Here is a 25,000-nt window from a genome sequence, read left to right as displayed (position 1 = left end):
AATATTTTTATGTTTTATATCAATAATGGAATTTTCTATATCAATAATTCTAATTTTTCTATAAAAAACTGGAATCATCGATATCAAAATATCAATATAACATGTTTTATATAATTGTTTGAAATATATCGATAATTACATTTTTTATATCAAAAACTAGAATTTTCAATATCTATTTTGTATATCAATAATTATCTAATGATGCATATATTACCATATATTTAGCATTATTAAAACTTAAACCAATCAGCTTCAAGCGCCTTGAATGTCAATGAAGAGTAGAGTGGAGAGAGCACTGAGAGACATTCTTCACATTTTGTTGCCTTAAAATGGATTTTTAAATGGATTAGATAGTTTTTTTTCCTACTAATGTACACAACCTATTACACAATTCTAAAGTGAACAAAAAATTATAGAACATTTCCCAAATTAATAAAAAATACAAAACAAAAAGGCTGCCAAAGGTGCTTCGCCAAGTATTAACTGTGGGGTGTGAAGACATACGCAATCGATACATTTCCCTTTCTTATTTTCTTATTTTTTGGGGGGCGGCAGGTAACCTAGTGTTTAGAGCGTCGTGCCAGGAACCAAAAGATTGCTGGATCGAATCCCCAAGCTGACAAGGTAAAAATGTGTCATTCTGCCCCTGAACAAGGCAGTTAACCCACTGTTCCCCGGTAGGCTGTCATTGTAAATAGGAATTTGATCTTAACTGACTTGCCTAGTTAAATAAAGGTAACATGCAAATTAATTTGGAAAATGTTCTATAACTTTTCTTTCACTGGAGATATTCTAGCTACTAAAGTAATGATGAGAGTAGTGTACTTCACTACACACCAGATCCCAGGTTGGATTGCCAATGGAGCTGCTGTAGTCTTAAGACACGGTGTCAAACTCATTCCACGGAGGGCTGAGTGTCTGTGGGTTTTCACTCCACCCTTGTACTTGATTGAGGAATTAAGGTCACTAATTAGTAAGGAACTCCCTTCACCTGGTTGTCTAGAGCTTAATTGAAAGGAAAAAAACAAAAACCAGCAGACACTAGACCCTCCATGGAATGAGTTTGACACCCTTGTCTTCGGTTCGGCTGGTTGTCCGCTGGTTTTCCTTTAAATGAAGCCATAGACAACCAGGTGAGGGGAGTTCTGAACTGAACGAGATAAAACCAGCAATAGGACTGCTTGAGACGCCGAAAGAAATCTGTCATTCATTTTGATGTTTTGCACACGCTGCAATTTTACATCGAACTAAGATGCTCGGTGCAGTATTTCTCAAGTGAACAAAATGTGCATTCGTCTCTCGCTGAAGGACAACAAACACTTCATTTTAGAATCCTTACTGTTGACCAAACACCGACAAAGGGCCGTAGACTACAAACAGTCGAGAAAAAAAAACTTCCCGAAGACCAAAACGAACAGAAACGTTGTCGGCGTATATGCACAAACTTTTTTCGGCGCTTTTAGAGCGTGTGGAGCGTGTGTGAGCTAGGAGACTGGGCTAGAAGTCTGAGCCTACTCTAGGTACAGTACAGGAGCGGGGTAAGGCGAGTGGCGTGGTGGAGTGGGGCACACCGCCATACTGCTCCTAATTACCTTCCTCTTACTCTATTAAGTGCTGTTGTTCCAGCAGGGCTCCAGGGTATGAGGCACAGAAAACAAGATAAAGTGCTGTATATTTATTACTCCCAAAGGATCAATTTACACCCTGCTTTTCTGTGGCTCGCAGAGCACAACATGCACACACAAGTTATACACTCGTCCAAGTACGCACACACATAGCGTGCACACATGAACACACACACACACACTTTGCTGGTGAAGGAGTGTAAAGGAGTGTGGTGCTTTGCTTTTTGCACCATTTTTAGGCAATGCTAACTGCTAACAGAAAATGGTGTGCACTTCCACAGCAGTGATGTCAACTGCCCTTGGCTTAAGCGTGTTCGCCCAGCGACACGTGAGATCGTTGACACGTGCAGGAGTCTGTGTGTCGTTCGATGACATCAGAGATGACAAGGACTCCGCCGTTGCCGAGACGTGAGTCTGTTCCCTTTGATGTCACAGGAAGTGTGCGTCGCTGGAAGTGCTTCAGTGAGAAACGCCGCCGATCCAAACAGCTGGTGAACACACAGGGTCGTGACCCTGCCCACCCAACAGGCTACAGTACAGTATGCTAAGGTTCAGCTGCATCTGCACTCTGCAGGAGTACTGTACTGGAGAGGACCTGGTCTTTGCCTGCGTAGATAGAACTGACACATCTTTGTATAAAAAGATAAATGATCCTTTGGTCCTAATTACACATGTATTTCCACTCAACAGTCTTTTTGCTTTCACTGATAAAAACAAATAGCGTATCTAGAACATTATAGGATCTTGACGCAAGTGAAAGACAAAACGTATCTAGGCAAGAGTAGCAAGATAGAGAAGGCTGATTCAATCATTTGAGAGTGGTATTGGTCGAATATTTTAAAATCAAACTACTTTTAGATTCTCGAACAAGGCATGCTTGAACGTGTAGAAATATAGACATAGAGTGGCGTGAGAGAGGACGGTGGACTGATTGGACAGTTAGGGTACAGGCTGTGGACTGATTGGACAGTTAGGGTACAGGCTGTGGACTGATTGGACAGTTAGGGTACAGGCTGTGGACTGATTGGACAGTTAGGGTACAGGCTGTGGACTGATTGGACAGTTAGGGTACGGGCTGTGGACTGATTGGACAGTTAGGGTACGGGCTGTGGACTGATTGGACAGTTAGGGTACGGGCTGTGGACTGATTGGATAGTAGAGGTGCAGGTGGTGTAACTGGTACCTTGGGAAGGCGTTCTGGATCTCCAGGGTGTCGGGGGATGACCTTCTGCAGCCGCTGAAAGCCGTAATCGATGGTGGGCTCATTCAGGGCTGAGGACACACACACACACAGGAGCACAGGGTTACAACACTGTAACATCATCTCAGAACAACTTGAGCATACGATCACAATGTTCATCTCCAAATGGCCTCTGAGTTCACTCTTCGTGCAGTACTCATCTTGCCGTCCTTTTTGTACATTCCCAGGTCATTTCTGAAGTTGTGTCCCCAATGGAAGTACAAGGTAGCAGAAAAGGGACTGTCCTAAATACATCAGTAAAACACATGCATCGAGGAACCAGACAGGTACCAAGGCACTTTCCAGCCTGTGATTGCTTCAAAGTGAGCTTTTCATTAGTTGAAGCAACAATCTAGAGATAAAACAGAGCTAGCGTGAAGCAGAGTGAAGGGGATTTAAATATATGATCGTGGCTAATGGAAGTCATTTTACATTCCCATGAAGCTAGATTGCCTGTATTTATAAAAGTGAGTGTAAAAAGCACATACGCTATGGTAATCTGGGGATTTTAAAGGACATTTACTTTTTACGTTTAGCATTGCAATTACTGGTATGAAGCCTTTATCCTGTCAGAAGAGAGAGAGAGATGTAAAAGCCTGTCAGTCAGTGAGGGGAGCTAGGCGAGAGGCATATTTACATGCCTGCTGACAGCCAGCCAGGCGACTAGCGATAGAGGAACCGGAATGGCGGAGCGGAGTGTGGGCAGGGGGAGACAAGATGGCTGCCCAGCCCCAGAGCATTGTTTTATGGAGTTCTATCTGCCCTAAATGGAGCCTTTAAGAACTCCGCGAGACTCAACAACAGCACAGACTTAGATAAGGATTTGATGTGACAAAAATAATCTCCGGTTCAACTTCTGAAAGGAACCAATATCAGGCCTGAAGCCTGATTTCACCCAAAAGAAAACAAAGTGTTAAGGTTACTCATTTCAGAATTATTTTTGATAATTATTACCATGGACAGGCATAGTTAAGGTTCAAAATATAAGTGAATAACAGGGTTAGACTATTCCTGTTGCTAGAATAATCTCACCCCTGAAGCTGAACAGTTCGCACATTATCACTGACACAAATGCTCATTTATTCTGAAAAGGATGAAATCATGTCTGTGGCAAAGAACGTTTTCACCGCAGGGACTGAACCCACATCGCCAATGACAATTCCCAATTTTGTAACAAAGAGCAGAATAAAAGCTAGATATTCCAGCAGGAATCTGATACTGTCTGCACAGCCGAACGCCCACCAACACCAGGCATCCCTAAACCCCGTTCCCAAGCCCCGGCCTCCACAGTCTGTGGCTGTGGGGCTTTCTCTTCCTGTTATCATAACCTCCCGGGCCTTTGTCAAGATGCCTGCAGCATTTTGACACTGGAACAATGACCCTTTCTTCTGCTGGGTCTGGGGAGAGAGGGGTCTGGCTGAGTGTATGCTGTGATGTCTGGTGCTCTCTAGGAGACCCACACACAATATCTCTGTGACTCACCACATTCACGGATATACTATCTATATGCACACAATCACGCAGGGACGCAGGCATGCGCACACGCACACACACACACACACAGAGATGGAGAAAATGGAGCGATGGGAAAAGAGGAAGAGAAAAAGAGTGTTTGACATGGTGTAAGGGTATGGATAAAGGAGATATTAGAAGGGTGTGAGGGTATGGATAAAGGAGATATTAGAAGGGTGTAAGGGTATGGATAAAGGAGATATTAGAAGGGAGTAAGGGTATGGATATTAGAAGGGTGTGAGGGTATGGATAAAGGAGGTATTAGAAGGGTGTGAGGGTATGGATAGAGGAGATATTAGAAGGGTGCGAGGGTATGGATAGAGGAGATATTAGAAGGGTGCGAGGGTATGGATAGATGAGATATTAGAGAGGTTGAGGGAGTGGATAGATGAGATATTAGAAGGGTGTGGGGGTATGTTTAGATGAGATATTAAAAGGGTGTGAGGGTATGTTTAGATGAGATATTAGAAGGGTGTGAGGGTGTGGATAGATGAGGTATTAGAAGGGTGTGAGGGTGTGGATAGATGAGATATTAGAAGGGTGTGAGGGTATGTTTAGATGAGATATTAGAAGGGTGTGTGAGGTGTGTGATGCTAGGTGCTTTCCATGGAGTGTTCCAGTAAATGTCCGTTACAGCTTAGTGTATTATGTTCCATAATTGGTCTGTCTGTGGTGAGCTCACACACACCAGTGGAGACGAAAATATAGCCAGTCAATTTGTCTCAAAATGATCAAAAAGACCCTTTAAAAAGCATGTGTCCACATCTGTACAGAGAATGGCATCCACATATACTGACAGATAATAACTACTGTATGTATTTGTAATGTAATCGTGACCGGTAGCTCATAAAAAGGACCACCAACATCAAAACACTCCCATATACAGTGCATATAGAGGTATAGAGAACACACACACAAAGAGTGGCACCAGGTAATATGGCACCACACGGGCCCACTTTAACAACAACCATCCTGGAGTTAAAACAGAGCTCTGTGTCTCATTCACATATTATACTCTAACTGTGCCTATTGTTTCTCCCTCTTACCCTCCGTCAATCCCTACAAGCACATATTTCATTTAACATAATGACTCTTTGAGCCAACAATGCTTCAATTGTTTTTCAAAAGGCGAATTAAAGGAGTGTGTGTCTGTGCATAGTGGCAGGTCGCCTGGAACGGGTAGGTGAGTAGCACAAATACAGTGTGGAGGAGAAAAGAAGACCTCCTCTCTCTCTCTCTCTCTCTCTCTCTCTCTCTCTCTCTCTCTCTCTCTCTCTCTCTCTCTCTCTCTCTCTCTCTCTCTCTCTCTCTCTCTCTCTCTCTCTCTCTCTCTCTCTCTCTCTCTCTCTCTCTCTCTCTCTCTCGGCGGGGACTGATCTAATTGATTTAGCCACGACAGTCTCCACATTATTATTTAAAGGAGGAGAATTCAATTAATATTCAGATGAAGAGTTGTGTTAGGGAGATGACGGGTGTAGCAAGGAGTCATGTAAGGGGAGGAGGAGGACGGGCCCTGATGAAGCTTAGGAATCGAATATGGATGAGGAGGTGAGGGAGGGACGGCAAGGTTGAGGAATGGTGTCGGGAGGATGAGGGAGGTTGGCGGTTGATGAGGCCAGGGAGCGAGGCGGGGGAGGGGGCCAGGGCTGGCGGTAGGGCGGCGCTGCCTGTAAGGTCTCCATTAACAGGCTGATATGGAGATGGATGGGCTCTGCTCTGCGTGTCAACACGGCCACGCAGTAGTGGATGTCAGATGCTGTTTACTCCCCCTTATTGCTATCGATTTCCACATTGGGCACAATCTTTGCACCAGGAGAGCGGATAATATTCACTTACTGGGAGGTAAGAGGGCAGGGAAAGGGGGGAGAGGAGAGGAAGGGAGACACTTGGAGCTCGATGAATGAACATGAGGGGCGAAATACTCCCGTAGCAATATCCCCATGACAAAATGAAATGTTTTGTGGTGATTCATTTTGAGCTTAACATAAAAAAAACATGATTTCCCCTCACTGTTGATGCCAGCCCCCGAGAGCTGAGAAAAACCTCCCAAGCACCCAAGAATAATCGGTTACAAAATATGTTTGTCTTTTCTTAGGAAAGAACTAACCTTTCCTCCACTTACACCACTGAGAAATCATACTGAACACACACATTTAAATGTGTGTGGGAAGGGGGGCCAAGTCAAGGTAGTATGCCAAGAAGGAAACATATTCTAGGGGACGTGAGCCTTTAAAATGTGTACATATGTTCCCGTTCACATGAATGGAGTGGAGAGGTGGTCAAAAGCTGACAGTGATTCTAACCAAACATCCATTGTGTGCCTGGATACACTGTTTATGTAAAATGACTCTCCGGGTTCCATTACACCAGGCCTATTCTCTGCCCTGCACTGTTTTCAATGAATGATTCCACTAGATAAGCATTGACAACAAAAGTATGCATCACAATTTAGAATCATAGTCCAGTCATAGGGGACCGAGTGGCGGGTCAACTACAGACCCGGGTTTGATCCCGGGCTGTATCACAAGTGGCTGTGATCGGGAGTCCCAGAGGGCGGCGCACAATTGCCCCAGCGTCGTCTGGGTTAGGGGAGGAATTGGCCGGGTTTGGTCGTCATTGTAAAGAAAAGTTTGGTCTAAACTGACTTGCCTAGTTAATTAAAGATAAAGTAAAACACAGACAATTGCGGTCGCTAGCTCCAGTTGTATTCGGCATTACTAATCTGTCTCGTATAAAAATTATTTCAAACGGTTACAAAAACCCAATCATGTTCAGGGATAAACAACCAGCACCATCTTATCAGGAAACACCCTGCCATGTTTTCTTCAGAAATAGACCGTTTATAGAAACACAACACTATAGACATCATATTAGTGAAACATGACCGCATAAACATGTTGAGAATGGAGAAGTGAGTTTGGGTGGCCATCCGTCCTCCTGTACCTCTGCTGCCTGGCGCTCTCTGCGTGTGCAACAACTCAAACCACACAGAGAGTATTTATAGTGTAGGAGAATTCCCTCTTTTAACTGTTTTATTGTTTTCCACTTATTAATACCACATGTGTTGACTTGGGGAAGAGATGGTGGTTTATGTTACTCCATGGGCTGCATTAGCTAGCGGTTTTACACAGAAATAACACACAGGGCAGCGCAGGTTTGCACCAAATCAACCTCTAAAATGTCATTGGTGGAATTACTGACCAGAAAATGTATTGTGGTCATAAAAGAAAAAAATAAATGGACTCCAATATGAACAGAAGTTTGACCTTGGAGTCTACTTCAAGTTTGACCTTGAGGATTAGAGCACCCTATTATATTTGGGGCGGCAGGTAGCCTAGTGGTTAGAGTGTTGGATCTAATCCCCGTAAAAATCTGTCGTTCTGCCCCTGAACAAGGCAGTCAACCCACTTTTCCGAGGCCGTCGTTGAAAATAAGAATTTGTTCTTAACTGACTTGCCTGGTTAAATAAAGGTAAAAAATACAATTAGGGCCAGAATGGAACATGGCATTGCTATTTCTTAGTAACCCAACTCGACCACTGTCAGAGAACGACACATTACAGGTTACCACAGCAGCCCGTTACAGTTGACCACAACAAAATGGCGCAACCTTGGCAAGAAGGAAAAAGGAGGTCGTCAGGAGAATTCTCCAAGATTAGGCCCCTGGTTGTCAACACTGGATTTTCAACAGTCTACTAGTATATAACGGAGTATGAAGGCACAAAGCCTCTCTAGCCATGGAATCATAGGGACAGGCATTCTGACAATGCTCCCCCAAAGAAGATCGGATCCAAACGACTAAAACTAAACAGCAATAAATAAATGAACACAACGCTCCCCTTCTCCCCCTGCTCAAACCACTATGTGAAGGATTCCTTGCAATCACACAGATCAATGCTCATTGAAATTTCATGAGGGCAGATCCAGGCCTCATCATATTTCACAATAATGACCTGGAGAAGAGGATGGTGTGGGGAGGAGAGGAGGAGGAGTGGAGGGGGTAAGGAGCGGGGTCAGACCCCCCCCCCCCCCCCATAAAAAAATGGGTCAGTGTAAAGCACGGTGTGGGGAGTGGGAGGGAGCCTAAATCACTACTGGGGCACCCCCACTGAGCAGTGTTTCGCATAGTCCTGGATATCTACATATATACCTACAGTATATATATATATATACACCTACATACATATATATACAGTGGGGAGAACAAGTATTTGATACACTGCCGATTTTGCAGGTTTTCCTACTTACAAAGCATGTAGAGGTCTGTAATTTTTATCATAGGTACACTTCAACTGTGAGAGACGGAATCTAAAACAAAAATCCAGAAAATCACATTGTATGATTTTTAATGGCCCCATCCATCCTCCCCTCAATACGGTGCAGTCGTCCTGTCCCCTTTACAGAAAAGCATCCCCAAAGAATGATGTTTCCACCTCCATGCTTCACGGTTGGGATGGTGATCTTGGGGTTGTACTCATCCTTCTTCTTCCTCCAAACACGGCGAGTGGAGTTTAGACCAAAAAGCTCTATTTTTGTCTCAACAGACCACATGACCTTCTCCCATTCCTCCTCTGGATCATCCAGATGGTCATTGGCAAACTTCAGACGGGCCTGGACATGCGCTGGCTTGAGCAGGGGGACCTTGCGTGCGCTGCAGGATTTTAATCCATGACGGCGTAGTGTGTTACTAATGGTTTTCTTTGAGACTGTGGTCCCAGCTCTCTTCAGGTCATTGACCAGGTCCTGCCGTGTAGTTCTGGGTGATCCCTCACCTTCCTCATGATCATTGATGCCCCACGAGGTGAGATCTTGCATGGAGCCCCAGACCGAGGATGATTGACCATCATCTTGAACTTCTTCCATTTTCTAATAATTGCGCCAACAGTTGTTGCCTTCTCACCAAGCTGCTTGCCTATTGTCCTGTAGCCCATCCCAGCCTTGTGCAGGTCTACAATTTAACCCTGATATCCTTACACAGCTCTCTGGTCTTGGCCATTGTGGAGAGGTTGGAGTCTGTTTGATTGAGGTTGTGGACAGGTGTCTTTTATACAGGTAACGAGTTCAAACAGGTGCAGTTAATACAGGTAATGAGTGGAGAACAGGAGGGCTTCTTAAAGAAAAACTAACAGGTCTGTGAGAGCCGGAATTCTTACTGGTTGGTAGGTGATCAAATACTTATGTCATGCAATAAAATGCAAATTAATTACTTAAAAATCATACAATGTGATTTTCTGGATTTTTGTTTTAGATTCCGTCTCTCACAGTTGAAGTGTACCTATGATAAAAATTACAGACCTCTACATGCTTTGTAAGTAGGAAAACCTGCAAAATCGGCAGTGTATCAAATACTTGTTCTCCCCACTGTATATACAACCAGCAGAACTAGATCAGTATGGATTTACCCACTATTCTCTTCAGCTGCCCCTTCCACAATAGCCTTGGTCCTCCGCTGCCTACAGTAAACAAAATGGAGATAAAAACCAACATTGCTTGTGTTTTTCCCCCTGTTAGTGTTAACCAGGCCAGTGCATGTTTCCCTAGCTCAGGTGGGAGTGTTAAATGGACTGGGCCGGGCTCCCTCAGGTTCTGATTGGTGTTAGCGGGGTAGCTACCGTAGCCAGCTAACCCTCCTGTGTGTGGTAATAGCTAGGGCTGCAGTTTAACAAGCGTTGGTCTGGACTGGACTTGGGGAGAACGATGGAGAAGAGGGGAGAACGGGGGAGAAGAGGGGAGAACGGGGGAGAAGAGGGGAGAACGATGGAGAAGAGGGGAGAATAGGGGAGAACGGGGGAGAAGAGGGGAGAAGAGGGGAGAACGGGGGAGAAGAGGGGAGAACGATGGAGAAGAGGGGAGAAGAGGGGAGAATAGGGGAGAACGGGGGAGAAGAGGGGAGAACGGGGGAGAAGAGGGGAGAAAAGGGGAGAACGATGGAGAAGAGGGGAGAACAGGGGAGAAGGGTGGAGAACGATGGAGAAGAGGGGAGAATGATGGAGAAGAGGGGAGAATAGGGGAGAACGGGGAGAAGAGGGGAGAACGGGGGAGAAGAGGGGAGAACGGGGGAGAAAAGGGGAGAACGATGGAGAAGAGGGGAGAACAGGGGAGAAGGGTGGAGAACGATGGAGAAGAGGGGAGAATAGGGGAGAACGGGGGAGAAGAGGGGAGAACGGGGAGAGTGAGCGGAGTGGTAATGAACGAGGGAATGCAGCGCGGCCTCTCCTCTCCTCCCCCCTAGGGCTCCATGTTTCTCAGGTGTGATCTCATGGCTGCGGCTGGGAATCGATACGCTCAGCAGCCCGGCGCTCAATACCTCTGAATTATTGCTTCATTCTTCTCCTTATTATAGATGAGTTATTTTTTCCAAGCCCATACCACTTTGGGATCAATAGAATACAATCTTAGTTTTATACATTTTTCCATACACCCTGTAGGGATTTTTTGTGTGTCTTTTTCTTCCCCGTCGGAGCTAAATGAGGCCTTGTGCTTGGAGGGAGAAATGACATGTATGCCTGAAATCCATATCTAAAATGGACTGCTTGTTTTTTCTAGAATTTGTACCTGGCTTGTTTTTTGGCGCAGTGAGCTGTGAGTCAACTGTGAAAGGATGTATTAGGCGATCAACATAGGCTGTGCATCTGCAAGGCTCCACCGTCCCTTTATCTCCTCCCCCGTTTAACAGTCAGTGGAGCCTTGCAGATGCACAGGTCTACCTTCCAATGGCCTTGCTTCACACTTCACTCCTCTTGTGTACACTGTACAGTAGCGACACGCAGTATGAATTAAATTAGGAGAATTCAGGGAGAGAAGATTCCTGTTTTTTACTCTACCATCTCTCTCTCTCTCTCTCTCTCTCTCTCTCTCTCTCTCTCTCTCTCTCTCTCTCACTGTCCCTCTTAATCTGTTTTGAGTTATGTTATCACACCGTCTTCAGCTCCAGACTTGTCATCACAAGGGTTTAATTTATTTAGCCTTTATTTAACCAGGTAAGTCATTGAGAACACATTCTCTTTTACAATAACAACCTGCGGGTTAGGGTATGGTGTAACTACTGTCTCTTATCTGAGCTAAATTAGAGAAAAGATATGGAGAGAAAAGGGCTATGTGTCATTTCTCAGGCTGGGGATATGGTTTCACAAACAGAGTGTACGGGTGTGGGAGTGAGTGTATGTGTGATATGCTGTTCCCCCTAAGGCGTTTGGCTTTGTTATCAGTTCAGCCTAGCCCCTAATTGTGCAGGGAGTCAGGCATTATAGTAAGCAGACACACACACACACACACGCACGCACACACACACACACACACACACACACACACACACACACACACACACACACACACACACACACACACACACACACACACACACACACACACACACACACACACACACACACACACACACACACACACACACACACTCTCTCTCTCTCAAGTCACACGTGCGGCATCTTTGTTTTCTATTTGTTTATTGATTGTCACTTGGCACTTTGTGTAACACAGAGCGGTGACATCAACGTTGTGTTTCACAGGTGACCTGACACCTCCACCAGACGCCATTCTCAACAGCACATATGTCACACGGCGGCGGTGGCTGAGAGTCAACAGCACACACTACAGCCACTGCCAGAACACACTGAGGACCTTGTGTGCCAGGAGGAGTGATAATGATCTCGTTTGTCTTTTTGCTCACTGTTTTTGCCGCCGTGTTGCCTACAGTATGACAGAACATGAAGTGGCACCGAGTCACTGTTACTCGAGTCACAAGCAAGTCTCAAGTCACAAGGTCCGAGTCTCAAGTCGAGTTCCAAGTAGAACGGGTCGAGTCTCGAGTCAAGTCCAAGTCGTGCATTCTACGAGCAAGTCAAGTCGAGTCGAGTCGCACATTTTTTCAAGTCAAGTCTCAGTAAAAAAAAAATGACAGCCCATTTTCATTATTTTGTCTACAACCCATTTTGATGATGTAATAATACATTTGAACAACAAATTCCATATGCAAGCTTCATAAGTACATTTTGACATACCAAAAGACTATTAGGTCAATGCTAGTCATTGTTGCTCGCTGCCTCATTGCTGATGCGCTTGCAAAGTAAACAGTTCATATTCTTGATCACCCCCCAAAAAATGTTGGAGCTGCATATTGATTTATGGCAATCCTCTCTCCCTAGAATTTGACGTTTATGCTGCACCCCTGATCCAATAGCTGTACAGCAAATCAGCAATCTGTTCTCTAGCTCACCTAACTTGTTGATTGACAGTTTGCTGGTCCAATCAGAGGGCCGAGTGTGCGTTTCACTAGTCAATCTGTTGCACGTTTTTTGGTTGTTGCAAGTGCGATGCTGTGGCTACTGTCTCTGGCTGCACGGAGAGTAATCCATGCAAACTCTGTGCCACAAAATGAGTGACAAAACGTTACAAAACCTGGCCAGATAATTTCAAGTCATCAGTCTCAGGTCAACGTCGAGCCCCGAGTCTTGAGGCTCCAAGTCCAAGTCCAAGTCGAGTCGAGTCGAGTCCAAGCCGACTCGAGTCCAAGTCATGTGACTCAAGTCCACACCTCTGTGACAGAATATAACGAGAGCGAGAGGGCGAGACAGACAGAGAGAGAGTGAGAGAGAAAGAGAGAGAGAAAAGAGAAAGAATCCTCCGTGTTTACAGTGGGTCATAGGTGGTAGGTTGTGACTACACCCACTCCACTATAACACTGCAGTGATCTCCTCCTGCCTACTAGCTTTTCATTAACCCTGCTGTAGGAGAAGGGTGGGAATCCCTCTGTCTGACTGATTCGCTGGCCAGTGGCAGCTGACATGGACCCCGTGGTTACCAGGTAGCCATTGATTTCTGCCTGGCCCAGCCGTAGGGGCTGGGGTGGAGGGGGGGGGTGCTTGAGAGACGTTCATGCCGATGCCTGTATTGATTTAATTAGGCCCTCAACTCCACCACGCTCCGTCTCCACGGCAGCAAATGATTAGTGCTGCCAGCTGTCCTACGGGTGCCCCGGCGTCCAGCTGCCACCCACCCACCCATGCCTACCAATCCCCCATGCCCAGGACGGATGCACTGCACACTGGCACAGGAGCCCAGTCAACCCACCGCGAGGTGCCGACTGGAGACACCAGAGGAAAATGAAGGGGTTTAGAGTCAGATCTCTGGTGGTGAGGTCTACTCAGCAGGCCTGACTGGTGCCTCACAGGGGCCGAGGCCAGGAGAAGTTGAGGGACAGGAGGGGACACAAAGGGCACGGTACTGGGACTGTGGAGAGAGGTGGCATGGGTGTGCTGCCCAACCCAGTTAACACAGTGTGATGTCTCTGTGCTGAAGGTAGAGGAGTTTGATCGCATATCAGAGACCAAGGAGAGATAAGACGCTGAGCGTGTGTGAGAGCCGGTGCATGGAGAAGGCCCAGCTGTGTATTATTAGGAATATGTGGTTTACGTGTACATTTCTCACCGCTCAGATCAAGCAGCATAAGGATCTCCGTGGAATCCCATCTGCCAGCCACATTACAGACATTTTCTCTCTTCATTTTTAAAAAATGTATAATTACTTTCAACTCGGGGCTCTCGTTTGTGCAGAGTGTATGTGGTTAATTGCTCTGCCAGAGGGGGGACTAGAGCAACAACAACAAAAACAGACGGAATCCGACGGAGAGCCAGTGAGCGCTCCCAGCTATGACCTTTCACCCGGGGAGAGAAGTCGACCTTGACGCGGGGTGAGGTAACCGCCGGGCCGGATCGAATTTCCTAATTCACATGTTGAAGAAATTGGCAAATGAGAGGGTCAGGGTTCATCTCCGCCCACTTGAAAAAAGCACTTAGCAGCCAGACAGGCCTGTATGGATGGAGTCAGGTAGCCTGCGGGAGGACGGCCCAGCCCAGCCCGCCCGGCAACCAAAGATGATTAAAAATCATTTCTGGGTAATGAGACTTCCCCATTCCACAGCCAGCCCATTTACAGCAGGGCTTGGTTAGGGTGCAGAGTCACTGCCTTGCATAGTGTCACACAGCCCACAGAGAGAGAAAGTAGTCCCAACACGGGCATGGGCTTAGCATGGTATCATAACACTAAAACATGTTTTACATCATCTTACTGGAGAAAGAAATTATATGAGGTGTGGCGTGAGTAGAAACTGGAGTGTACAACACAGACACACACACACACACACACACACTGGATGGTGTCCTACTGTGTGGCATTGTGGACCCGTGTCAAGAGGATCAATATTAATGAGTGAGGCCTCCCATTGTCACCCACACCCTCCACTGTGTGTGTGTGTGTGTGTGTGTGTGTGTGTGTGTGTGTGTGTGTGTGTGTGTGTGTGTGTGTGTGTGTGTGTGTGTGTGTGTGTGTGTGTGTGTGTGTGTGTGTGTGTGTGTGTGTGTGTGTGTGTGTGTGTGTGTGTCACGTTCCTGACCTGTTTTCTGTTGTTTTGTATGTGTGTGATGGTCAGGGCGTGAGTTTTGGGTGGGCAGTCTATGTTTGCTGTTTCTATGTTGGTTTTGGGTTGCCTGGTATGGCTCTTAATTAGAGGCAGGTGTTTTGCGTTTTCCTCTAATTGAGAGTCATATTAAGGTAGGTTGTTCTCACTGGTTGTTTGTGGGTGATTGTCTCCTGTGTCTGTATGTATGTTCGTGCCACACGGGACTGTAGCGTTTGTTTGTAGTCGTGTACCTGTTCGTGCGTTCTTCACGTTATATGTAAGTTCGTGTCCAGGTCTGTTTTCATCGTTTATTTGTTTTGTAGTTTATTCAAGTATAGTTCGTTTTCTGTCTTCATTGTTTTGTCGTGTCTTAAATAAATCATGTCATCATACCTCGCTGCACATTGGTCTTCAGATCCCTCTCTCCTCTCCTCTTCCGAGGAAGAGGAGGACGACACCCGTAACAGAATCACCCACCAACAAAGGATCAAGCAGCGGGGAGGAGCACAGCGACAGCTGCAGCAGAAATCCCAGGACTCCTGGACTTGGGAGGAGATCCTGGACGGCAAAGGACCCTGGACTCAGCCAGGGGAATATCGCCGTCCCAAGGCGGAGCTGGAGGCAGCGAAGGCAGAGAGGCGCTGGTATGAGGAGGCAGCGCGGCGACGCGGTTGGGAGCCCGAGAGTCAGACCCAAAAATTTCTTGGGGGGGGGCACACGAGGGGAGTGGCAAAGCCGGGTAGGATACCTGAGCCAACTCCCCGTGCTTACCGTGGAGTGAGAGGGCGTCGTACTGGTCAGACACCGTGTTATGCGGTGGAGCGCACGGTGTCCCCAGTACGCGTGCTTAGCCCAGTGCGGGCTATTCCACCTTGCCGCACTGGGAGGGCTAGGTTGGGCATCGAGCCGGATGTCATGAAGCCGGCCCAACGTATCTGGCCTCCAGTACGTCTCCTCGGGCCGGCGTACATGGCACCAGCCTTACAGGTGGTGTCCCCGGTTCGCCTGCATAGCCCAGTGCGGGTTATTCCACCTCGCCGCACTGGCAGGGCTACGGGGACCATTCAACCTGGTAAGGTTGGGGAGGCTTGGTGCTCAAGAGCACGTGTCCTCCTTCACGGTCCGGTATACCCGGTGCCACCTCCAAGTACCAGTCCACCGGTGGCAGCCCCCCGCACCAGGCTGTCTCTCCGGGTTCTCTCTCCAGCTGCTCCCACCTGTCCAGCGCTGTCAGAGCTTTCCTCCTCTCCAGCGCAGCCAGTGCCTATACCACGCACCAGGCTGTCTCTCCGTCTCCTCCCTACAGAACTGCCCGTCTGCCCAGCGGCGCCTGAACTGCCCGTCTGCCCAGCGGCGCCTGAACTGCCCGTCTGCCCAGCGGCACCTGAACTGCCCGTCTGCCCAGCGGCGCCTGAACTGCCCGTCTGCCCAACGGCGCCTGAACTGCCCGTCTGCCATGAGCCTGCAAAGCTGCCCGTCTGCCATGAGCCTGCAAAGCCGCCCGTCTGCCAAGAGCCTACAGAGCCTTCCGCCAGACTGGATCAGCCAGAGCCTTCCGCCAGACCGGATCAGCCAGAGCCTTCCGCCAGACCGGATCAGCCAGAGCCTTCCGCCAGACCGGATCAGCCAGAGCCTTCCGCCAGACCGGATCAGCCAGTGCCGTCCGCCAGACCGGATCAGCCAGTGCCGTCCAGCCAGGACCAGCCAGAGCCGTCCAGCCAGGACCTGCCAGAGCCGTCCAGCCAGGACCTGCCAGAGCCGTCCAGCCAGGACCTGCCAGAGCCGTCCAGCCAGGACCTGCCAGAGTCCCTCAGCCAGGACCTGCCAGAGTCCCTCAGCCAGGACCTGCCAGAGTCCCTCAGCCAGGACCTGCCAGAGTCCCTCAGCCAGGACCTGCCAGAGTCCCTCAGCCAGGACCTGCCAGAGTCCCTCAGCCAGGACCTGCCAGAGTCCCTCAGCCAGGACCTGCCAGAGTCCCTCAGCCCGGAGCTGCCCCTTATCCCGGTGCTGCCCCTTATCCCGGTGCTGCCCCTTATCCCGGTGCTGGCCCTTATCCCGGTGCTGCCCCTTCATTTAGGTGGTTTTAGTTGGAGGGTGGTCATTGGGAGGGGGATACAGAAGCGGGGAGTGACTATGGTGGTGTGGGGACAGCGTCCGGAGCCTGAGCCACCACCGTGGTCAGATGCCCACCCAGACCCTCCCCTGGACTTTGTGCTGGTGCGCCCGGCGTTCGCACCTTGAGGGGGGGGTTCTGTCACGTTCCTGACCTGTTTTCTGTTGTTTTGTATGTGTGTGATGGTCAGGGCGTGAGTTTTGGGTGGGCAGTCTATGTTTGCTGTTTCTATGTTGGTTTTGGGTTGCCTGGTATGGCTCTTAATTAGAGGCAGGTGTTTTGCGTTTTCCTCTAATTGAGAGTCATATTAAGGTAGGTTGTTCTCACTGGTTGTTTGTGGGTGATTGTCTCCTGTGTCTGTATGTATGTTCGTGCCACACGGGACTGTAGCGTTTGTTTGTAGTCGTGTACCTGTTCGTGCGTTCTTCACGTTATATGTAAGTTCGTGTCCAGGTCTGTTTTCATCGTTTATTTGTTTTGTAGTTTATTCAAGTATAGTTCGTTTTCTGTCTTCATTGTTTTGTCGTGTCTTAAATAAATCATGTCATCATACCTCGCTGCACATTGGTCTTCAGATCCCTCTCTCCTCTCCTCGTCGTCGGAGGAGGATTTAGAGTATCGTTACAGTGTGTGTGTGTGTGTGTGTGTGTGTGTGTGTGTGCATGCGTGCATTGTATTTGTATATACATGCATTTGAGCATGCAAGTGTGAGCATGAGAGAAATAAAATATAAAATGAGAAAGCGGAAGGTGGCCACTTCACTACAGAAGTGTTCCTCTCTCCCCTCCTCCCTTCCTCTTTCCGAGGGAAGAGAGGAAAAGTGCAGAAAAGGGAATAATGCCACAGCCATTACAGGATTCTAAAATTGCTCTGGGATTGGTTCCACCCACTAAGAGAGCTCAGTGAAATGGTTTGCAGCCAGGTTCCTCCATTATGTACAACTTATTACAAACAAATTTCTCCTCCAGGGCATCTCTTATAATTTTCAATTAGGTGAAACGAGGTTGTGAGCCCAGGGAGGGCAGAATCCACCACTGTTTCGGTTTCAGCACGGTGTGTGTGTATGTGTGTGTGTATGTGTGTGTATGTGTGTGTGTGTGTGTTTGTGTGTTGCTATGAAAAAGAGCATCAGAGAATGAAAGATTGCTTGTTTTTGCAGATACTTATTTCTCTACGGGATTGTACTTTCTTAACGTCTTAAAAGTGTAAATGTGTGTGTGTGTGTGTGTGTACGCGCATTTACATGTGTGTATGCACATGTACGTGTGTTGTGTGTGTGTGTGTCTGTGTTAACCCAACACGCATTTGCTCACGTTCTGGACGGATTCACTTTCTTCAAATGGCTTCAAGATGGAGGCCTATAAAGCCCAGACTGTTTTCCTAGCTTAATTGTAACGCTTTTACGAGCATTTTGTCGTTACAATCTCCCAATCTACAGTAATTAAGTCAACATTGGCCTCCCTCTGAACCTCCCATTCACAGAGTGGGTGCTGTAGCCTACCTTCCTGCTAGTCCAACAGGCCTCCCTGTTACTGTTAAAGCAGCGGGGGGTACTGCCTGTGCTGCAACACACAACCCTTTCTCAGCCTCTTGGCATACAAGCGCTCCATATAACTCCCTGCTAATTTCTGCACATAAACACATGGCTATGGAGCCAGGCAGGCAGGCAGAGCTAGGCGAGTGGCTCTGCTCACTCACGGATGAATCAGGCCCCTCTTTCCTTCCTATGAGCGAGATAAGTTCTCTATTGGCCTTATCTACTGGATTGTACAGGATGTCACTGCTTGTGAGAGCGCCGTGCCGAGCATTAACCTCCACACAGAGGAAATAGGTGGGATTCTTAGGCCAGATAGGCCTGTGTTTGCTAGGAAGCCCCTGTCATCCACTGTGAATCACACAGCTACAGAGAGAGAGAGAGAGATAGAGAGGCTCTCAGTGTGCAGCTAACTGTGTTTTCTGTTCCGTACTTTGGAGTTGATAATAACAAGCTCCGGTGCGTTCTGCACTCCTGTACTCAACTCTGCTACTGGATCTCTCACCTTGCAGATGGTGGTTCTTTAAAGGTTCATTAAATATCTTCGTAGGCGGCCCGACCAAATTTGAGTTATAGATCTGTCACTGTCATCGAAACCAAGTCTGGTATGTGGTAGATCTGTTCTATGCGAGCTATTTCTATGCTTTCCGTCTTAACGTTCACTTTTGCGTCTTTTTTCTGTTCAGTTATTTTAACAACATTTCACAGCATGTACAATGATTCTCTACACTATACCACAGGGGAACATGATAGAATTCTAGCTACCAGCAATGGCGGAGCGATACCACAAGGCTCTAAAATACTGATATGAAACTGTCGATTCTCTGTCTGTCATGGCCTGTACTGTGTAGTACTGTGTATACAGATGACGCTGCTTTAATACTTTAAATAAGTGTAATACTCTGAAAGAGTTGGACCACCGGCGTGATCCCCTGTAAGGATGTACAGTAGTGCATGACACTTGCAACTCCAGGATAGTGGGTTTGATTCCTGTGTCCGCACGCACGACTGTAAGTCACTTTGGATAAGAGTAGCAGCTAAATGGCGTATACTATTCTTCTTATTACTATATTATTGTGTGCAGTAGAGAAACTGACCTGTGTAGATGAAGCGTCCGGGCGTGCCTTTACAGAACTGCTTGGACTTGTAGGAGAGGGTCACCTCTACCACCCCTGGGATGTGGCGGGGCGGAGTCTGCACCCGGATGGCATGGGGTGTGATGAGCTGCAGGGGGAGAGAGAGAGAGCGCACAGAAGAGAGAGAGCGAGAGAGAGAGAGAGATAGAGAGAGAGACAGAGACAGAGACAGAGAGAGCAAGAGAGAGAGAGAGAGATATGGCAACCGTTAGTCAAGTCAACCGTTAGTCAGACGACTGCAGTTGTGTTCTCTACAGACTCAGTTCGCGCTCCCCTCCCCACTCCTCCGATCTCCTCTCCTCCCCCGAGTCAGAGTTTGGGTGTGTGAGTGGTGCTCTTCAACACAGCAAACAAACACTTCACATCAATGAGCCTCCACTGATCCCTTTCTATTGTCTGCCAGGGTAAACACCCTTCACACTGAACGAGAGCAGAGGGACAGCTGGAAGGGAAGGAGAGCAGGACAAACTGTCGACAATGCCGTCAGACACATAAACAACACGCTTATTGATTTGATGACTTGTGGTGAATGAAGGGCGTTTATGAGTGGTCTATGTCATCTGCACTGCAGCAGCGAAGGATCTCATGAGTTGTTGAGGAGTGTTGTGAGTCTGGGTGGTGTTAAAGAGCACGCACACACACACACACACACACACACACACACACACACACACACACACACACACACACACACACACACACACACACACACACACACACACACACACACACACACACACACACACACACACACCACACACACACACACACACACACACACATCCAAAGTGAGAGTGGTATTGTTGGACTGGAGCCATAGCTCCCCACACACCTGGAGAGGCTGTGTGTTACAGAAGGTACATAAACATGGAGCTTGAGTGGGGCTAGGGGAACAACATGACAAGGATCAGTGTGTGTGTGTGTTCATTATGCCTGGCCGACGGTTATCACAGCTCTGCAGGGCTGATCAGTATCGGGGGTACAGAGGGAGGGGGGGGACGACTGGCTGGGTGATATTGGAGGGCCCTCGAGGCCCTGAGAGCAGGGAGCTAACATAGCCTCACCCCTGGCCTCTCCGGTATGGGAGGGCGGTAATTGGAAACACACTGTGGGGCCCCGGCACTTCCTACATCGGACCAAGGGCCGAACAGCACTCCAACCAACCAGCCTCTGAGACCAGCAGAGAATACTGAGGACTAGACGGGACACTGGAGTAGTAGTTCTATGTAGGCTATACTCAGTGATGTAAAGTACTTAATTAAAAATACTTGAAAGTGCTACTTAAGTCGTTTTTTTTGGTATCTGTACTTTACATTAGTATTCATATTTTTAACAACTTTATACTTTTACTTCACTACATTCCTAAAGAACATGATGTACTTTTTACTCCTTACATTTTCCCTTTTACTCATTACATTTTGAATGCTTAGCAGGACAGGAAAATTATCTAATACACACACTTATCAAGCGAAACATCCCTGGTCATCCCTACTGCCTCTGATCTGGCATACTCACTAAACACATGCTTCGTTTGTAAATTATGTCTGAGTGTTGGAGTATGCCCCTGGCTATCCATAATCAAAATTAAAAATTAAAAAATGGTCTGGTTTTCTTAAGGAATTTGAAATTATTTATACTTTTACTTTTGATACTTAAATATGTTTTTGCAATTACATTTACTTTTGATACTTCAGTATATTTAAAACCAAATACTTTTAGGCTTTTTCTCAAGTAGGATTTTACTGGGTGACTTTTACTTGAGCCATTTTCTATTAAGGTATCTTTACTTTTACTCAAGTATGACAATTGGATAGCTTTTCCACCAATGGCTTTACTCCAGAGCTACGGGGAGAGGAGACAGGAGGGTCTGCCTCTACCTCTACCTCTGTCCATGTCCTCTAAAATAAACCCTGGGCTGAGGATTGAGGGTGGGTAAACAGGCAGGGCAGGGCAGCTGGACAACTCGGGCAAATCTGCCCCTGGAGGCCTAATCAGTGCTATTTCTGACCCCCGTCCCGTCTCCCCCCCCCTGGCTTCAGCCATTACCCCATGACCATGACTGGCTCTGAACCCCTTTGGCGCTGGGGAACTACTGTAGCAAAGGTTCCTATTCCACTAGCCAAGGTTGAATAAAGCTGCAATTATTCTACAAATTAAAATAATAAATACAACAAAAATACAGAGCCAAGCGTTTAACGGCAAGCATGTGTGGGACTCGAAACCCGTGTATTAATAACATTATGCCAACATGGTTCTGCAATTTAAAAGTCTAATAAATAAGCAGTGATTATTATAGCTGAATCCCTGGCCGGCGGGGGAGAGGAGAGCAGAGTGGAGTGTGTTGAAGATTGGATCAGCTCATTAGCCTGCAGACTGAATGGCAGGTAGAGGAAATCAACTTTGGCCTCATTCAGGCTGCTTTTTACCAGCACTACAGTTACAAGGCTCGCCCTGCCCTCCAGCCCTCCAGCCCTCCATCCCCTATAACCCCCACTTCAGCCCCTAACCCCTATCCAAACTCTTACCTGCCCCTCCAAACCCTTAACCCTCCTTCAGCCCCTTACTCCCCCTTCAGCCCCTAACCCCCCCATCCCCTTACCCCCCTTACCCCCCTCCATCCTCTAACCCCCCTCCATCCCCTTACCCCCCCTTCAGCCCCTAACCCCCCTTCAGCCCCTTACCCCTCCTTCAGCCCCTAACCCCCATCCATCCCCTTACCCCCCCTTCAGCCCCTAACCCCCTCCGTCCCCAAACCCCCCTCCATCCTCTAACCCCCTCCATCCCCTAACCCCCCTCCAAACCCTTACCCCCCCTTCAGCCCCTAACCCCCCTCCATCCCCTAACCCCCCTCCAAACCCTTACCCCCCCCCTCAGCCCCTAACCCCCCTCCATCCCCTAACCCCCCTCCAAACCCTTACCCCCCCTTCAGCCCCTAACCCCCTCCATCCCCTAACCCCCCTCCAAACTCTTACCCCCCCCTCCATCCCCTAACCCCCCTCCATCCCCTTACCCCCCTTCAGCCCCTAACCCCCCTCCATCCCCTAACCCCCCTCCAAACCCTTACCCCCCCCTCAGCCCCTAACCCCCCTCCATCCCCTAACCCCCCTCCAAACCCGTACCCCCCCTTCAGCCCCTAACCCCCTCCATCCCCTAACCCCCCTCCAAACTCTTACCCCCCCCCCTCCATCCCCTAACCCCCCTCCATCCCCTTACCCCCCTTCAGCCCCTAACCCGCCTCCATCCCCTAACCCCCTCCATCCTCTAACCCCCTCCATCCCCTAACCCCCTCCAGCCCCTAACCCCCCTCCATCCCCTAACCCCCTCCAGCCCCTAACCCCCCTCCATCCCCTAACCCCCCTCCAGCCCCTAACCCCCCTCCATCCCCTAACTCCCCTCCATCCCCTTACCCCCCTTCAGCCCCTAACCCGCCTCCATCCCCTAACTCCCTCCATCCTCTAACCCCCTCCATCCCCTAACCCCCTCCAGCCCCTAACCCCCCTCCATCCCCTAACCCCCCTCCAGCCCCTAACCCCCCTCCATCCCCTAACTCCCCTCCATCCCCTTACCCCCCTTCAGCCCCTAACCCGCCTCCATCCCCTAACTCCCTCCATCCTCTAACCCCCTCCATCCCCTAACCCCCTCCAACCCCTAACCCCCCTCCAGCCCCTAACCCCCTCCAGCCCCTAACCCCCCTCCAGCCCCTAACCCCCCTCCGGCTACTGGGAGAGGAGAGAGAGGGCTGAGGGGGCTCTGCGATAAACGTGCTCCAGATGTAGACCATAGCATAAGGTGTAAGGTCTACTCATCCTGATGTGGCCAAGCATAAAGATGTACTTAAACAGTATGTAAACCTTCACCTTACTATTCCTCATTGCACTTGCTAATGGTAGCAATAACATAACATATCCCCCTTATATTCCCCCCAGCCCCAGTCTCCATGCCCCAGTCTCCAGCTCCCAGCCCCAGTCTCCATGCCCCAGCCACACTTGCCAGCCCCCAGCCCCAGTCTCCAGCACACAGTCACAGTCCCCAGCCCCCAGTCGCCAGCCCCCAGATCGTCTCCAGCCCCCAGGCCCAGTCTCCAGCCCCCAGCTCAAGTCTCCAGTCTCCAGCCCCAGTCTCCAGCCCTCATCCCCAGTCTCCAGCCCCCAGCCCCAGTCTCTAGTCTCCAGCCCCCCAGTCTCCAGCCACCAGTCTCCAGTCGCCATCCCCCAGCTCCAGTCTCCAGTCCTATATGGAAGCTAATTGAGAGGATCAGAAGCACATCAGAGAGCTGCGCTGAATAAATAGGAGCTGAATTTGTCCTCTGATTGGCCCCTGTGATGACTAGAGAGCTCCAAGAGATGGGAGTGTGTGTGATGGTGTGTGCGTGAGGCGTACAACACACAGATGAGAGAGCAATCTAGCTCCGGCACACACACGCACACACACACACACACACACACACACACACACACACACACACACACACACACACACACACACACACACACACACACACACACACACACACACACACACACACACACACACACACACACACACACACACACACACACACACACACACACACACCAGCGCCGTCTTTACAGCCCACACAGCCACCAGCATTTTACATGCCTTTAAACTGTCCCTTACAGAGCGCTTAGCCTGCCTTTCATATTCAGATCTTCTGCTGCAGGGAGAATAAAGACACTCCACCAGCAACCAGAGGCTTTTTATACCATTACACATTTTAATGGCTGAGGCAGGACCACTCCTCACCATCGCAAAGAGTGTGCAAGGTCAAATTCAATTGGAATGTATTGCACAGGAGAAAATGGGTTATTCCAACTGTGCTTTTGTTTGCTGATGAAAATGCTCACTGCATGTATGTTAAATAACCTGTCTGTTAAATGGACAGAAGTCGTGGAAACAGTAAACGTTGTTATTTGATTGTGTAAGTTGAACGAACACAGGGCTTTTGTTTCTTCTAAAGTTTCAAAACCAGAATTGCAAAAGTCAAAAGTCTTGCTTCATATTTCTGGAAGAAAGCTACACTTCACAGTATTTCAACAACCACAGAATTCTCTTTGGTCCAGATGGTTTGTTGATATTTCCATCAGTGTTTTATGTGAGTTGGTTTCATCTGGGGGGAGAGTGGTATGGCCTTTACCACAGCTGGCATAGTTGGACTGACTCGCTCCCCCTTTCAGGATGGAAATGTAGAGAATGTATTGTCATGACCTTCAGTACTGTGAACTGCAAAGACAGACAATGCAATACACTTCTATGGTCAATATTCAGGGGCTGTTTGTGTGGAGGGATGAGAGTGTGTGTGTGTGTGTGTGTGTGTGTGTGTGTATGTGTGTGTATCGTCATGTACTCACCTCACTCCAGACCAGCATGGTGCCAAAGATGACCTGGAGGCCGTCAAAGAAGTTATCC

General features: G+C 48.4%; 1 protein-coding gene across 13 annotated transcripts in view; it reads right to left on the bottom strand.

Annotated features, from left to right (window-relative positions):
- The window catches only part of LOC139583366 (transcription factor COE1-A), a 148,331-nt gene that overhangs the window by 17,490 nt on the left and 105,841 nt on the right, over positions 1-25,000 (bottom strand). For all 13 annotated transcript variants that reach the window (XM_071414359.1, XM_071414414.1, XM_071414378.1 and 10 more), the window contains exons 9-11: positions 24,943-25,000; positions 19,535-19,661; positions 2,809-2,897 (exon numbers count right to left, since the gene is read on the bottom strand). The exon at positions 24,943-25,000 is cut by the window's right edge. In XM_071414359.1, the coding sequence (XP_071270460.1) occupies positions 2,809-2,897; positions 19,535-19,661; positions 24,943-25,000 (274 nt within the window). The remainder of the gene's footprint in view (positions 1-2,808; positions 2,898-19,534; positions 19,662-24,942) is intronic.

Source organism: Salvelinus alpinus, chromosome 1 (assembly GCF_045679555.1).
Source record: "Salvelinus alpinus chromosome 1, SLU_Salpinus.1, whole genome shotgun sequence".
Taxonomy (NCBI): Eukaryota; Metazoa; Chordata; class Actinopteri; order Salmoniformes; family Salmonidae; genus Salvelinus; species Salvelinus alpinus.
The sequence above is the reverse complement of the archived record's forward strand: the minus strand, read 5'-3'. Positions and strand labels throughout refer to the sequence as shown.